At 29.5% G+C, this 17,045-nt stretch overlaps 1 protein-coding gene across 6 annotated transcripts in view; it reads left to right on the top strand.

The window, feature by feature from the left end:
• The window catches only part of LOC131844738 (uncharacterized), a 129,637-nt gene that overhangs the window by 90,075 nt on the left and 22,517 nt on the right, over window positions 1-17,045 (top strand). For all 6 annotated transcript variants that reach the window (XM_059193694.1, XM_059193696.1, XM_059193698.1 and 3 more), the window contains exons 2-3: window positions 8,989-9,240; window positions 11,402-11,562. In XM_059193694.1, coding sequence (XP_059049677.1) covers window positions 8,989-9,240; window positions 11,402-11,562 — 413 coding nt within the window. The remainder of the gene's footprint in view (window positions 1-8,988; window positions 9,241-11,401; window positions 11,563-17,045) is intronic.

The raw sequence follows: 17,045 nt of genomic DNA, 5'->3' as shown, positions 1-17,045 counted from the left end.
TTGATTCATTTGCTTAATACATGCAAAAAGTGTTAAAGTGTAAATCCTAGCGTAGACAGAAACTGACAAATCTGAAAATAGACAACAGATGTATATACGAGTGTCGTTTGCAACCATTCGTCGTCGCACAACACGCGGTCCTGACTGTTGACAGATTGATTTTTAAATATAGAGCAGCCGTCCCCTAATTTAGCCGAATGAAATATTGTCTGTCGATTTCGATTTTTATTAAAACAGTTCTCACCAATTAACTTCGTAATCCGTCTCCGATGTCTTTTTAATTTAAAATTTTGTGAACGTGATCCATTCTAAATTTCTCTTCAGCAGTCACAGAATTTCCGAGGTAGAAAATACTGACATTTAATATTTACGAGCGTGTACCAGTAGGTTCGTTGGATGTGTAGCACGCATCGGGTGTCATTTGCTACCCACGTTCCATATTCAAATGCTTTTGTTTATGCACTTCGTGGTTTATTGGTAACGGAATACGGCCTGTGCATCGATTTTCTTGTAGTATTCCTTTCTAGTGTGACTTGTTGTATCAATATAAATTATAAACGTTTCCGCCGACTAGTTGACTTTAATAGTACCTGAATTAATTAATTGATGATGTAAAATTCATGAAAGACGTGATTAAAGCTGAAAAATTTGTCTCGAAATAAAATATATATTTTTTTAATGATCAACTTATTTTTTAAAGGTACACGCCTGTCATACCATTTATGTTTTATTTCATAAAACAATAATATTTTAATGCCCTTATAAATTAAAAAAATATATATCCTTTCTATTTTTGTTTAAAATCATTTGCTATTTTTATTGACGATTCTGTTTAGGCTGGAGTGTAATTAATACCCACATAGTCTATTACTTTACAATCGCCTAAGTGCATTTAAAATAACAACCGTTAGGTTATTTTATGACAGTTATTTTCTATCATCGTTTTACTTTCATGAGTCACAGAAAATAGAACCGTGCTATTTCACAAGCGTGCATTATGCCGGGACGATGGTATCAATCGTCGCGTTCTGCACCCACGTGTATATTAGAATGCAGTATGTGGTTTATGATCTAAAGGGCTATGACTGTTTTAGGAAATGATTCGTCATTGTCAATTCTTACTTGCTCAATATGATTCACCTCCATTTCAGAAGTTATAACCTTCTTTATATTATTATTATTTCTTTCTTAAATGTTATAAATAATATTTCAATGAAATAAAAATTTTATATTGAAATATGCCATAGATTCATATAAAGTCTATACTTTTATTAGTCTCTTAGTGCGATGAAAACGTTAAGTCCTTGAAGATCATGCTAGGAGTCTATAAGCTCCGAGTGGTATTACGTGATAGTATTGGAAAACGAGTTGTGAAAGAAAGGACAGGTAGTATTTATAGAAAAGACATTGGTTTTCTTAGGGAGATAATAATAACAATAATAAGTAAGTAGTGAGTTACAGTATTCTCACCTCATATCTCATATCTTAATCTAAGAACAATGAACGCTGACATTTGAATGATAAAATAAAATAATATTATTCGATATCACTATCAATATATTTCTTCTAAATCTAGACTTTATGTTAATATCATTGAGTCAATATGTTGACTGGACAAAATAATCTCGCTAGAACTAGATTCGCCACTAAACTTTATTTGTGGTGGTCACGTCTGGTTGAAGAAGCGACATTTAGGGAGATACTGTCAGACATAAATCCTGCTAGTGCAGCCGCCCAGTAAATCGTGTCTATGGGAAATCCAAAACCACGATGTTATTGAGGAAGATTAATGGCTTATTTAATTCTAACACAACGCTCCCTTTTAATAAATGATAAAATATATCAAAACAAAATGACACAATCATTCCTGTAGTAGTATACTATATTCTAGTCAATTTTTAGTAGTAGAAGTGAAATATTTATTGTAATCACGTGTGTTGTTCCACAATATTTAAATCTAAAGATAGTCTCAAATGTGACAACTTATCTTAGTACTTATTTATTATTAATATTTTAACTAACATTACATTATATTGGACAAATCAACAGATTGATTGCCACTCTCAGTAGAATAGAAAACAAAAATACTACAAAAGTACCAATTCTAAAAGAGTACTGAACTAAATAAATGTTTTTTTAATCGCAATTGCAACTAACCGTCGGGAGACTAGGCATTCATGAATGGAAGATACCTGATTTAAACAGAATAAGAGGGGCAAGTAATACTGAACACATAAATCGTGTTCAGGGCGTCGCATCGCCTCCACAGTGGCACGCGGAACCTCGTCTTATTGTGGTAACATTTGTTTTGTTCAGTACACGGCGGGATGCGTTATTTCGGATTTGCAATCTCTTTATAGGACTACATAACGGCAACTGTGGGTGTTTGTCTGAGTTGAGCTACTGTTTTTGTTTGATTTATATTGGTTTCTCCATCTCATTGGACTGACTATTGACAATTTTATTTACAACTAGCTGTATACGTGACTTCGTCCGCGTGAAATTTAACTTTATTTTTCTAAAATAAAGGTAGTCTAAGTTACTCCTTATAACCTCAGTTACTTGGTAATAAAAGTCCCGTCAAAATCGGTCTAAACTTTTCAGAGATTAGCCGGAACAAACAGACAGACAGACAGACAAAAATTGTAAAAATGTTAATTTGCTGTATGTACCGTATTTATATTCATATGCATGTAGTAAAAAACGGTTATTTCAATATTACAAACAGAGACTCCAATTTTATTTATATGTATAGATTTGTTATTTTAAATATTATGTAAACCGATGTTACAGTTATAAATTCTTTTTGTCAATTGAGGTATAAAACATTTTTAATTCCTTCAACATTTACATTACATTTACAATACTTAGTTCTTAACGTGAATTTTTCGTCAAGACCTAATAAGATTTCAGTTGAATAAGAATTACAAGAGCAAGTATAAAAATAAACTTTTTGATAGTTTTGAATTTGTATTTTAAGTAATATAATTCTTATCTATGTTTTTTCTTTTGTTAAGGATAATCAGTCGGAAAATTTTTGTGATTTGTTTTATATCTGTTCAAATTTTACAAATAACGGTCATTCAGTGAAACTTTCAAAAATGCCATTAGTAGTAGTATGTAATATTATATTATCTGTGGTAGTAGTATTGTACATAAATTACGAGTACATGACTTTTTGTTAAATATACGGGAAATATTATAAAATGTTACAGTGCTATATGATTAACGTAAATCAACGCAAATTTAATTAATTTTAGATAATTAATAATATTCGCTATTCCTGATAAGTAAGGCAACGTAACAAGGCTTGCTCTCGTATGTCGAAATATTTACTCTGCTCCTCTACATTAACTTTGCTTTAATATATTCCAAGATTCTAACTGCAGTCCATTGTGCTCCCACATTCGTGTTCACATATCAATGCGGCCATTGCTATTTCGAATTCATGATCTCTTAATAGTATTGCTATTCTGATACTAGCTTGTGAATGCGTATTCAGAAAATCATGTATAGGTTTCCCGACTTCTCTTCATTTTCCCTTCACACTTATTGACTTCACACTTTGCTTCGCTTTTACTTCGGCTATTTATTTTTTGTATTTAGTATAGTTTAATAGGTTACTTTATTTGGAGTTTAAACTAAATTATCCATGATATGTCACATGTACTGAGTTATATTATTAACTTTTTTGTTATTCATATATCTACGTTTGCACGAATAGGTATGTATTAAGGTTATTTAATGTTGTATTAAAATAGATTTAAGTACATACATAATATAATAACTCCGATATACCTCATAACTATAATATTATTGTATTATATAATGTACATTTTCTAGTCATTTTATATATTTAATTTATCAGTTAAAAACAACAATTTCTGACAATTACTATAATAATAAAATTAATTGATCTAACTTTTAGTGTTACTGATATATAGCTTGAATTGAACATGGTACCATTTCAAATCCTCAATGTATACTGTATGGTATAAATCAAATGAATGCTTCCAAGAGCTCAAGTTCATTGAACCACATAGGTACAATAGGAGTAATGGTATCTACAACACCAAACATAGATATGCATCTCTTTCATAAAGACTGTCGCTGTCTTGTCTAGGAACATATTTATTCTACTATTTATGAATAATTACAAAGTGAGATATATTTGTTTTGAATTACAGAAATAATTGTAATTTATTTTTATTTCATAATATTTAGTATGTTCATAATTAATTATGGGTATTCCCTTAGTAAAAAAAATCATTTTGTATGTAATTATTAGGAAAGTTATGCATTAAGTCCTTTGTAACATTAGTAATTACTCAGGTACGATTCTTTTTGATAAAAATTAGAATATTATAGAATTAAATTAAATTAAATATCAACACAGCATAAAAATGTCCAATTTTTATATATTATATAGTTAGTGAGTTTTATTTATGATACGTAATAGATATATTTCACAAATAAACAAAGTATATTGGAAAATAAAAATGCGTATAATATTATTTATATTTATTGCGTATATGCGTTAATAATATATCCTTATATTGAATATAAAATCAATTATGCTGTATATTTATTACAAAGAATTAGGAATACAAAAACAGAAAAAGACTAAGTCCTATTTATCTTATATTTTATCAATGCATTTTACTGATTATTTGTACAACGTTGACTTTTAATTCTACTTAACATTTAAATTGTCGTGAATAAAGCCTTCGTTTACAGCTGCAGGCTACAGAGGAATATAAATTATGAAATGATTAAGTTGCTTCTCTATAGCGTTTGTCCAAGTGCCTAAAATTGTTGCGTTTAATATTCTCGCAACAAATATTCCGTAGAATGATTTGTGACATTTTTAATAACTGGTAATAATTTATAGAAAAATATTTAATAAAATATCGTAAATATTCACAAAACTGATTGTGCTTTTTTGGCGCTTAGTCTGTTTTACAGAAATTGTTTATTTTAGCGCACATTTCACAATATTATTAACAAATTATTATCTTTACATGAAGAATTAAGCGATAACCCTTTTTAATTCTTTATTATATATACATCATCAATATTTAATATCAATGATGCGGAGAAACTCAATTACAGAAACTAGACTATAATAAAAACGGTAACAATTTAAAACGCATGATTGTAAAACAGAATGCCAGGAAATTGACATTTCTGTGGAAAATTATGTAAGCTTCTAGCAAATAACTATTGAAGGGGGTCGACATGCATTCAAAGCCTTTGAAAGCCATAATAGTCCACAACCGAGTTGTATGTCTGTTAGCACTATTAATAATATTATATTAATGATGGAACAGTTTAAAGTGGTCTAGAAACTCATTTACTAGCCATTACCTCGTGAACTAACTACTGTAAGCAGATTAAAATGCACGTCAAAAGTTTAAATTTATGCACCGGACGCGGTCTTCAATTAAACTTGTTATAATGAAACTCAGGAAAAACGGAGTAAATTGGCATAGAAGAGAGACGCAAATAATTCCCAAGTTTTGCAATTTATACTCATTTTAAAGGAAAGTTCGATGGCGCAGACATTTCGGGGACCTGAGCTCGGATAGCCGGAATCGATTGTTTTACTGCTTCGAATGTTTTGGACGGACACCAGAAAATTATCTTCCGTTCTGTTCACAAGAAAATGTTTTGAAACTGTTGTAGATACTCATTTTATTACTGAACTAGCTGTTAACCGCGGCTTAGTCCACGTGGAATGTAACTTCTATTATTAAAATGTGCAAAATTTCCTGAATAAAAGTAACCTAAAATATTAGCTAAGGTCCAGCCGTTTCAAAGATTAGCAAAAAAACAATCAGACAACAAAAACTGTATATTTTTTAATTTGAAATTACATACCGATACTTCAATTTAATTATTTGTATAGACGAATTCAAAATTAATGTATCAAATATGCGTACAAGTGAAATTCTAGCGCACTTTCATCCATAATGAAATCCGTATCATTGTGTGCTAATTACACTGTTATTGGATTTATACCCGTACTAGTCTACTACCTTCGTCTGCTCTTATGATATATAATTATCATTAAAACTATTTAGTCGTGTAAAGGCAACGAGACACTCTCGTATATAAAATATTAATAATATTCTATTTAAACTATAATATAATAATAGTATGGAAACAAAACTCTGGCTGTTCAGCGATTTTTTAAATATATACCTTAATTTTTGGACACTACGCAATTAACAAGCAGTAGTAGTTCTAGTAGAGATGAAGTAAGTCAACTGTTGCTATTTTATCTATAATTATATATTTGAAATTATAAAACTTATACATTCGATACATTAAAAAGTGCATCGTCATGATCAACTAAAACCATGTGATTTTGTCTTTTTAATGGCTATCTAATTAGAATAAACAAATTCAAACTATATAAAACAATGAAATAATTGTAATTAGATAATCAATTAATAATTAATAAGTGTAAAAGAATTAATGTGAAAATATTTCATTTATAATATCAAAGGACCATTGACAGGGACTGGCAGGTAAAGTAAAATTTCCCGATTCGTGTTCTGTTTCTATGACCAAACTTTTAGTAGGTTATTTTTCGTAAACAATTCAGCTGTCGTTGGCAAACCATTCAATGAACCCGTTTCTATGCTTTAAACGACTGGACTTGGTCTAAATATACGATTTAAATTCAAGAGCAGTTACGATGTCTTGTGCCAAAGCATCATGAGCTATTTATTATTGTCTTTTATGGTGGTTCTTTGACTTAGTTTGTCTATACTATAATATCTGTAAGCTGCTCTCAATACGATGGGAAAGGCCATCTTAGCGTTTCGAAACTTTTTATGGGCTTCGGTAATTCTTCGCTTTACAGTCACTGAACGACCTTTCATGGCATGCGAAGTATTTAAGTTAAACTGACAGTACTTCGTGCAAACAGTGTTAATGAATTTATATCATTAGGTATTCACAAGGGAATGGCATTCCACTAAAGCCCCGATCGAACAGGATTTCCACTGGAAAAATAAATAAACTGAAATCGCATCAAATTGCGAGAGTAAGTGCGAAGCAAGGTCTCGCGAGCACTTTCTCATGCAAAAGTCGAACTGTTACTTTAATTCTTAGCTGAAGCACTTGTCGGTTTTACGAGCGTGGAGCGATTTAATCCACTTAAAACGCAGAGCACAAACTCAGAGCCGACAAAGCTCTCAGCCGCTCTCATTTAAAAATGGAAATAAACCCCCGGCCATCTTTGACTCGACGCGCGACCGCTGGTTGAATTCTAAGTGCGACTCGCCATTGATGAAGTTCCGATTCTGTTTAGATTAAAAAAAAATAATCTAATTATATTAATTAATAAACGTAACTCTCTTTAATATAGAAATCAGTTTAATCAGTCAGTCAGTCAAAATATATAATCAGTCATTGTTATAGTAAATACACTACTAAATTAAAATAGTGGCTATAATACAAAACATTGTCAAAAGAAAATCTGCTAAGTTAGGCAGTCAACAATTTTTTTTTTATCTTTATTCCTTTGGTTCCGGAATGTAAATTACGCTATACAATCAGTTGTCATATAAATATCTATTACAAATTGTTTCTGTGGATAGATACAACCAAACAAAATTTTTGCTATTTTTATGATTGTATTTATTGTGAATATTATTTAAATAAAGGTCGTTGACATTCGTTATTTGAATTTGGCGCGCATTCACAGTTGATTCAAATGACGTGTATCATTTATAGAAGTTTCTAGGTAAAATAGATTTATTAAAAAAGTACATTTAAAATTATTTTTAATTTATGAATAACATAAAAAATGTTTTTCTTTTCGAGTGAGTGCAAGTGCAAGAGAAAACTAATATATTATTGGTGATGGGCCGTAAATGTTTTTGAAAATTATTGGTTGTATTAAATTTAAACTTATTTCAGAGCATATTAGTATATTATTTCACATTTGTGTTGGTAGAACACTTAACATAATATAATAATATATATTGTTTTTTTTTATACAATTTAATTTATACTAAAAATAAGAATCTATATTGAAAATCACGGAATTCTGTTTATAGATCCGTAAGTTTGTACATACCCTGCCACTGTCAATTAGTTCTACCCCAATACGCGTACTTTAAAACCTCCCTATAAGTCAGGACTGCTGATCTTAATTGCCATCCTCAGTTTTATCTTTCCTTTTCTAAGTTCAGTGGAAATTGTGTGGAAAAAGAGATCAGTACAAATAAATACTATATAAAATAATTATAATGTTTTTTTTATTGTTAATTGCACACAGTCGGTGGCAATTACTCGAGCAATTAAGTTTGATATTTATTGTCCTTAAATTTTAATTAATTAGGATATTTCAGACGTTACTTTGGAGGGAAGTGCGTACATTTTTTTAAATTATAATCTTATGGTTAGAATACGCTAGGTAATTAAGTTTGTATCGTTGTTATATTAGATGCCATGATAATGGCAATATATATATGTATATATAACGGATAGATCGGTGGACTGTATGGATGTCTAAATGATGAAAACACGTAGATTAAGATAATAAAATATATTAATGTGCAGCCGTGAACTATGGTAAAGACAATGTAACAATAAGTGAGATATATCAAATAACATGACATATAAAAATAATAAAAATATCAAAAGATTTTGCGGCGTTCGCTCGCCAACAACATGTCATCATTTGATGCTCGTGGTACTCTTTATCTGATGGTATCCAACTGCCATGTCTGAAACCCATTTACGGAAACACTGCTTATAAAAGTTACTGCAGAAATAGGAGAGCAAAGGTCACTGATTTTATATAGCTACCAGTCTAGTGGAAGTCTGTACACTTCTCAGGTTGCATTTATGTATAGTCTAGCATACAAACAGACTTACACTTATATATCATACGTACATAGAGTTCCGATGTGTGTACATCGAATACTTACATTTACCTACCGAAACATAATTTCGTTATTTTTGTTTCAGGATGGTGACCGAGGTTATCTTGAAGGTTTAGCGTCCAGATATGCAGATTTATTTTCAACACATTACGGGGATGTTCTGGATCATCTAGAAGAATTAAGAAGGCATGAATGGGAGGAGATGTCACCAAGGATGAGAGTGCTTGGAGATCCAGGGACCCCACAAACACCTCCATCAGCCAGTCCCGGTTCTCTAGCGTTGAACAATTTAACAACATCACATTCACAACCAATTTATGTGCCTGGAAAATATTCGGTAAGAACAATTTTATTATATATAACTACATTAATAATTAAGTCACTATATACTGTCTCTAGAAACGGAGGATGTAATATAATATATAATATAATATATAGTAGTGAGAAACCACGACAAGGTGACAGGAAAAAGATCAGGATAGTTAGCCAACCTACTGTTTTACTAGGTTGTCTATAAAACTATCTTTTATAGACAACCTAGTACAACAGTAGTAACAACTTTCATTAAGTCGCCTTCTGTTAAGCATATCTAATCCATATTGTTTTTTTTTACTTATACATGCAATAAAGATTATTTTATTATTATTGTGATGAATTAACCAGAACTTGTCACATCGACACATCTAACATAGTACGTAGCAATGGATTACTATTAACCCATTGCTAATAATCCCATATATATTTTAATTGATTGGTAAATAATACTCCGTACAGAATAATAAATAACACTTGACTTTACTTATTTCAAATATCATTATCATTTCGTATCTTGTCTACTACAAGATATAGATTACTTCATAGACTGTCATAGGAAACAGTCCTCAGTCACTTGTATTTATATAACTTCCTGCAACTATTTGAGATCGTCGCTTCCTTTTACACTGCGTTTGTACGGCAAACTGTTGCTTACAATATAATAAACATGAATGTTTGTGAATATGTTTTGACGTCAGGAACTAAGTCATCATAAACCAAAAATAAAGCACAAACAGCTAAACGGACGAATTTTGCTTCAAAGTTCCATTTATCTTCTATAGAACAAGATAAATTGAAATTTCAAAATAGAATCTAGATCATGTTCTGAATGAACATAAAATATTTTTGTGCCAGTAATAATTTATTATGTAATTTTATTCGAAAAAAGTCGTTGTTCCAAGACTTCACTATTACTTTATTAATTCAATTTCAGATATTTCTTTATAAATAACACAAATAACAATAAAAACATGTAGTTCTTAAGTGGCTAGTAGGTACTCATCATAATTTTGTAGTACTTTGCAAATAATTTATTGCCACACAAATCAGAAATAACATTATATACACCATTTAGTTTATTGCTAACATTTCACGAATTTGACTAAATTTAATGTAATCCAGACGCAACCAGCCATTAAAGTTTCTAATATGTTGGACTGGTAATGTATTGTGCTCGTAACAACAGACACATATTCTGCGCAACAGATTTAAGGGATACTTTAGGAGGCTTTATAAGTTAGATAGGTGGTATTACGCTCTTCTAACGCAATTTAGAACAATCAGGAATTTATTCTTTCTTAAAAATAACAACGCATTTATTAAGGCATATAAATAAATAAGTAACCTTGGACAATTAACACAGCGCCATCTAGTCCCACGGTAATTAGAGGTTTTGTTATGGGTACTAGACAATTGATATAAATATTTAATATTTTCTTATTTTATTTGTAAATGTGTAATTGTGTTTATTAATACATAGAAAACACCCAGATATAAACAATCATAGTCATGAATACAAATGTTTGCACCGTCCGAGGAATTGAACTCGTGACTATCGTAAGTAAAGTGGTGTGCTAATCCTCTAGACCACCGAGGACGTCAATATACTATTTATTTTTATTTACTACTATCTCAAATTATCAATGCTTTATTGTGACTCAGGCGAATAATAATATTAACTTTTTAAATTATCTATGATTGCCATTACAATAAAAAATGCTAAATATGTTTGCAATAATGTCCAAATTGCCTTGAACAACTTATTTTTTATAAATTTTACTACACTGCTTACACAGATTGTTCAGTAAAAGCAGGATGTATATGTAAAGTCGTGGACGTGGACTGAACATTTTACGATATCCATAGCATTGTTCGTTTCTATTGTTATCGTTACCAACTTACTGTTACCCTATTTGCCATGTCCCAGTGGAATAGAAACAAAATAACAATGAAGAGGTAAGAGTAGGTATAGCAAGAACAATTGTTATATTTCAATAACGAACTGTCGCGGATTTATTTAATTCATAGATGTGTTGCCTATATAGATATAAATGATAGAATCCATAGTATAATCTCCACAAATATTGTGTCTAGCTAGCAGTTTATAAAATTTATATTATTCTTTAGTTATATATATGTTTATAAAGTTCAAAGTCCTAATTAGCGCCAATTTTTTTTTACAGCCATCAAGTTGCCTAACGGATAAAGAAGAGGACGAGATTTACGGCTTTGGCTACGGAGTGTTTGGGAAACAGATGTTGCAAAGACAACAACAACAGAAACAGCTGTTGTTGGCGCAGCCGACGCAGCCACTTATGCACAACCAACAACACAATTACCAGAGGTGAGTGCCGTTCTGTTTGTTTATGTAGCTTTAATGTAGTACACAAGATGAGTATTTATCCTGCAAAGTCAAATGGCATATTCATTTTGAATAACTATTCTATTATATATTGTTGTTCACATTGTACAAATGGGATATATTCCAGGATAATATTATTTACTGGCAACCAGACCCGTGCGGTAGCATTACAAATCTTTGAATTTCTTGGCTTGTTCTATAATATTACACGCATTAATTATACATATAAACCTTCCTCTTGAATCGCTCTATCTATTGCTAAAAATTACACTAAAATCCGTTGCGCAATTAAAAACATATAAGCTAACTGACAGCGGCGGTCGCTTCATGATATACTGTTATATTTTAAAAATGTAATTTAAAATTGTATTTTAAAAATGAGCTCTCGTATATCGACGTCAATATCACGACAAATATCGATGATATGTACATGTATATTTCTTTAAAAAACCGTAACGTTTTCATACGGGTGCAATTATTTTATTATTTATTTTATTATTATATCTTGACTTTAATTAGCGCTGAAATTAAAAAAAAAAGAATTATTTACTATAATATAGGTTATAGATGGGAAGATAATGTATATTAAAAGTCAACAAATTTGAGTGGAAATTTACAGATTGTATTTACACTACGAGATATCAATGGGACTAGTTTGTATTCTTATCTAGTATCTATATTACGTCTATATATTTTATATTATGTCTATATTACACTGAAATAATCTACCCTTCAAACATTACAAAAATTTCTTGCATCTGTGCAGTGGTTCTGATGTTTAGTTTCTTTATAAGAAAATTCGCTCTATGTCTTTCTTTCTTTTTATAATCATACATATATATATATATTACTTACTATAGTGTAATTAGTAAATGTATTCTCATCAATGTTTATTTTTGCTAGTTCGAAAGATATCTCGGTCATCTTAAGATCATTAACCGAGAGTCTGTTAAAGATAATAAATATACTCTCCACATTCCTGCTTATTATAATAAATATAGAAACATCACAACTTGAAACATATTTTGCTCACCATTATGTTATTGACCTTCCACTTTTAAGTAATCTTATTTCATTCTTTCTATATTATTACTATTTTTTTATTTCATCTAAATTAAATCCAATTAAAAGTTAAATATACTTATAAGATATTGTATCTTGTAGTAGTATATTGTAACGCACGGGTTTAAAACTGTTTATTGTATTCATGTTCGTACAGTGTTATACCAATAGATACACAAGATTATACTTAAATAGCAAATTAATATATAATTATTATGATTTTTTTTCAAGGATTTAGTCCATGAAATAACATATTGAACGTAATGTAGTAGATTATATGTTGCATTATTTAACTTTATCTTGTTATTAATGATAATATACCTTTAAGAGATAGTGATAAAGATCATCATACTATGAGTATCTATTCCTTAGTAGAATAAGTAGATAAATATTTGCAAAAAACATTGGAACCAAGACTTCAGAAACGCTCTTCAAAAAAATCCATGTATTTTTCCTACCTGATAAAGTACATTCTCAGAATTTCTTCCTGTATGTAATATAAAGTTCTGTACAGAAGAATAAATTATAAAGACCCATTTCTATATGGACAAGTGGTATTTATTTATTATCATTATCAGTGTGGGTGATTATAGCATTGTGATTTATGTATAAAAATATTTTAAGCAGACTAACCTAAGTCGAAATTCCTGAGTCATGTAGAAATTTCCTAGACAGTATAATATTATAAAGTATTTAAATCGATTTTATATTAATATGATATACAGTTAACATACAATACAGCTATAGGTATATAAGTGCTTAATATAAGAAGTAAAACAAATAACATAAAATCTCAAACCCTAATGAATATTAAACTAGACCACAATCTCAAACTAACCGCTTGAAGCTAAACAATTTGCGTGAAGAGGGATGCATAAATAAATACAAAATCACCAATAACATAACCACAAATTGTGCAGTTGGACCATCGCGGAAAACGTGCAAGAAAATGAACCGTATTCCATTCACAATAAGTTTTTTCGCGGTCAGATTGGTAATGTTGACGGTAACAAGAATGGCATGGGGCGTATTCATAAATTATTTCGACTTTAACAGGTGTACTCGTTAGATAAGCTTTTACGCTGCATGTTTAACAGCTAATCTAAATTGAAATCAGACATTCGATTGGCGACAGAAGCGGCCTCCGTATATACCTACCCCTATTTAGAGATGCTAACGTAGATGACAGTGGACTTCTCGTTGGCGAATTGCATATCTCGAATTGTTGTTAAATTGCTAAACGTATTGGAATGGTCTCTTTTATTTTTGTTGTACCTACTGCAATTTAGCTTTGTAGAATATTGCATTGTTCTGGTACGTGTCGATAACCAGTGTAGTGCATAAAATAGAAAAGTATTGCGAGATATTTTAAAATAATGGAATGATGATAAATTTTTATAATATAAATAGAATTTTAAAATATTATTTTTTTACAACAAATTTATATAATCACACACAAGTTATATAATCTCTTTACTTTATTTAAACATATCATGTTCATTTTACTTAGGCTTAATTTAATAATCATTTTATTAAATTAAATATTTAACTTATTTTTTAAGTTAGAATTGTTTATTTATCTTGTATAATTATTATATTTATTTATAATAAGTTATAGATACTCAAATTTAATTAGTTTGTGTTATGGCATCAAACTAATGAATAGTATTTAAAAAATAATAATAATTTAATTAACAATGTTAATATACACACTACTGTACACTACCAGTAGTGTACGTAAATAAATAAACGTAAATATATCTTTAACTTACTATTCTTAGGACTGAGTGTGATAAACTGCGATGTAATGTAAATGTAATCTTTTAGACTGCATACAGAATAAAATAGTAAATTTGAAATATATACATTGACTGTCATACGTTCGTTTGAAATAGAATTTATGACCACTTGACCTTCGCTTTCGAGCAGTTATTTAAATTGTCATAAACGCATTATTAAAAATTATTTTACACCAGTAGATATAGTAGTATTGTTGATAATCTTTAACCATGATTCTATTCCTAGTATTTTTACTGACTAAAAAACATTTTTTTTACTGAATTTATTTTAATTGTAATTGACTTTAGCATTTTATTGAAATCTAATTATTGCTATATAATTCGCGACAATATTGATAAAACAGAAGCAATTATACATGATATGCCATCACGCCTAATGATTTATATTACCTTTTATTTTTAGATTAATTACAATTAATATTATTTGGGCACAAATATCAGGTTCTATAGACTGCATATTCACTATAACCAGTTCATTAGTTATTATTGTATTAATCAAAATTATTTATCCGTCTCCATTGAACATATTTTGACATTATTTAAGACAGATTTGTATAGAAAACTCTTTGTAAATTTAAGTGTTGCCAATACCATACATAATCATTCTTAAAATACCTCTAAAATTGTGAACTGCGTACTAATTGTGACTTCAGACATATTTATGTAAAGAAAGATCAGCTCGACCGATCATATTCTAAACCATGCTGTCGGCTTATATAATGATACTTACATAATAAGCAAAATTGTGTTGATACAGACAATTAATTCAGTACACAATAATTGGTTTGTGCAAGCACTCATTGTAATTTTAGTGCCATCAACTTGTCATTTAGTCTCGATGTGTAGTATAAATTCAAATTAACCAGTTGATGGATACATCCGGAGCGCTCGGTGCGGCGGATTCAAGAAGGAACGACAAACGAGTTATTACAATATTTTTTTAAACACCCATCTAATTGAAGATATTATATTACAAATTATAGTATCTGGAAATGATATAACTAAAACTTGTATTTATATATAATATGCTAAAATGCTTGTAGCCCTTCCTGTCTTATGAATTATTTTTTGTATTCGAATAAAACATATTTTTGCATTATTTATATTCATTTAGGTACATCCTTACTAATATTACTTATTGCATGAACGATGATGATGATATAATTATAAATAGGAACTCAGTATATATTTATTCAGATTTATTATAAAAATAAATAAAAACACACAATCAACAGTTAACGTTACAGCAATAATAAGTATATAAAGTATCAAATAAAAGTATATAAAATATCAAAAGGCCATATATTTTTTAATTACATTTAAATATATAAAGTTAACATATAATAAAAAAGTGAATGATTCATATTTGTACGTTAAGTATTTTGTTTACGTAGCTCAAAATTATTTTTGCATACTAAGATAGTATCAACACGAATACGATGATCACTGACATGTTGTGACTTTTTTATTTGTATTTGTTTCATTCCAATAGTTTCACAAAGTTATAACCTATTAATATTCCGAAAAACACTTCTAAAGGGCAGACACGGCTAATCATAAATATTTTATTAAATTTGGAGTCGAAAATATTCAATTTATACAATATACTAAATAACAAATTCAAACCATTAATCGATTCTACGGTTATATATAGATTCGACCATAAATTAGTAGTAGGGAAACCTGAGTGCGCCTACGCACCTAATTCAATAAGTCGTTTCATGCTAATTAGATCTCTGCAGCACGCTAGCATATAAAGTTACCTCGTAAATACTTTACTTTAATACTGCATTTAGATTTCTTTTATATTGTACTAAAGTTCTTCAATACGCATTAAGTGATTATTATTATTAATTTTAAACTCTAAGTGCTTCTTTTATATAACTGCCACTGTCTGTAGTTTGGTGTCTCAATCGTCATATTAAGGGTCGTCAGATCAAAAAAACTGGTCACACTAAATTGTTTTATGACAAACTAAATGTCTAAATAAAGAGACGGCTATAATTTTATTCTAAATATTCACTATAAAACGTGGGCATGCCATCATGTCAACTGTTAACAGCACAACTGTCTGTCCTAACTACAATTACATATGTAACATAAATTTAAATATTAAATAAATGTACTAAAAATAATTAAATATATTTTTTTAAACAAGTACATTTAACACATTTCATTGTAAGCATCCCTTGTGCCCGTAATTTAGATCTTGTGACCTTTTATAAAGAAACATCTGGAAATATATTCGTAACTTCAACTTAATTTTGCTAATGTGTTGTTCTATCATTATTTTGTGATGTATCCTTACTTTATTACTGTTTCTATATTTAGTATACATTGTACACGTCAAAATTGTACCTACTTCAATTTATTGTGTCGGTTTGACGAACTATGTTTTAATTAGGACAATTTTTGCCTAATTAATGCTGACAAAATTGCGATATAATGCTAATATACGAAATATTATTGTTTGAAAAAATTTTTAAATAGTCTATGATATACTTATAAAAAATATTCTATATTGACATATAGGGTATTTTTATCAGATTCCAAATATCGGAGGCATCATCACATAGGCAATATAGCTGCTGTTAGTATCGCTGA

The sequence above is a fragment of the Achroia grisella genome, unplaced genomic scaffold (assembly GCF_030625045.1).
Source record: "Achroia grisella isolate CSIRO2021 unplaced genomic scaffold, CSIRO_AGI_Agris_v1 utg413, whole genome shotgun sequence".
In the NCBI taxonomy this organism is placed as follows: Eukaryota; Metazoa; Arthropoda; class Insecta; order Lepidoptera; family Pyralidae; genus Achroia; species Achroia grisella.
This window is presented reverse-complemented; position numbering and strand designations above follow the sequence as displayed.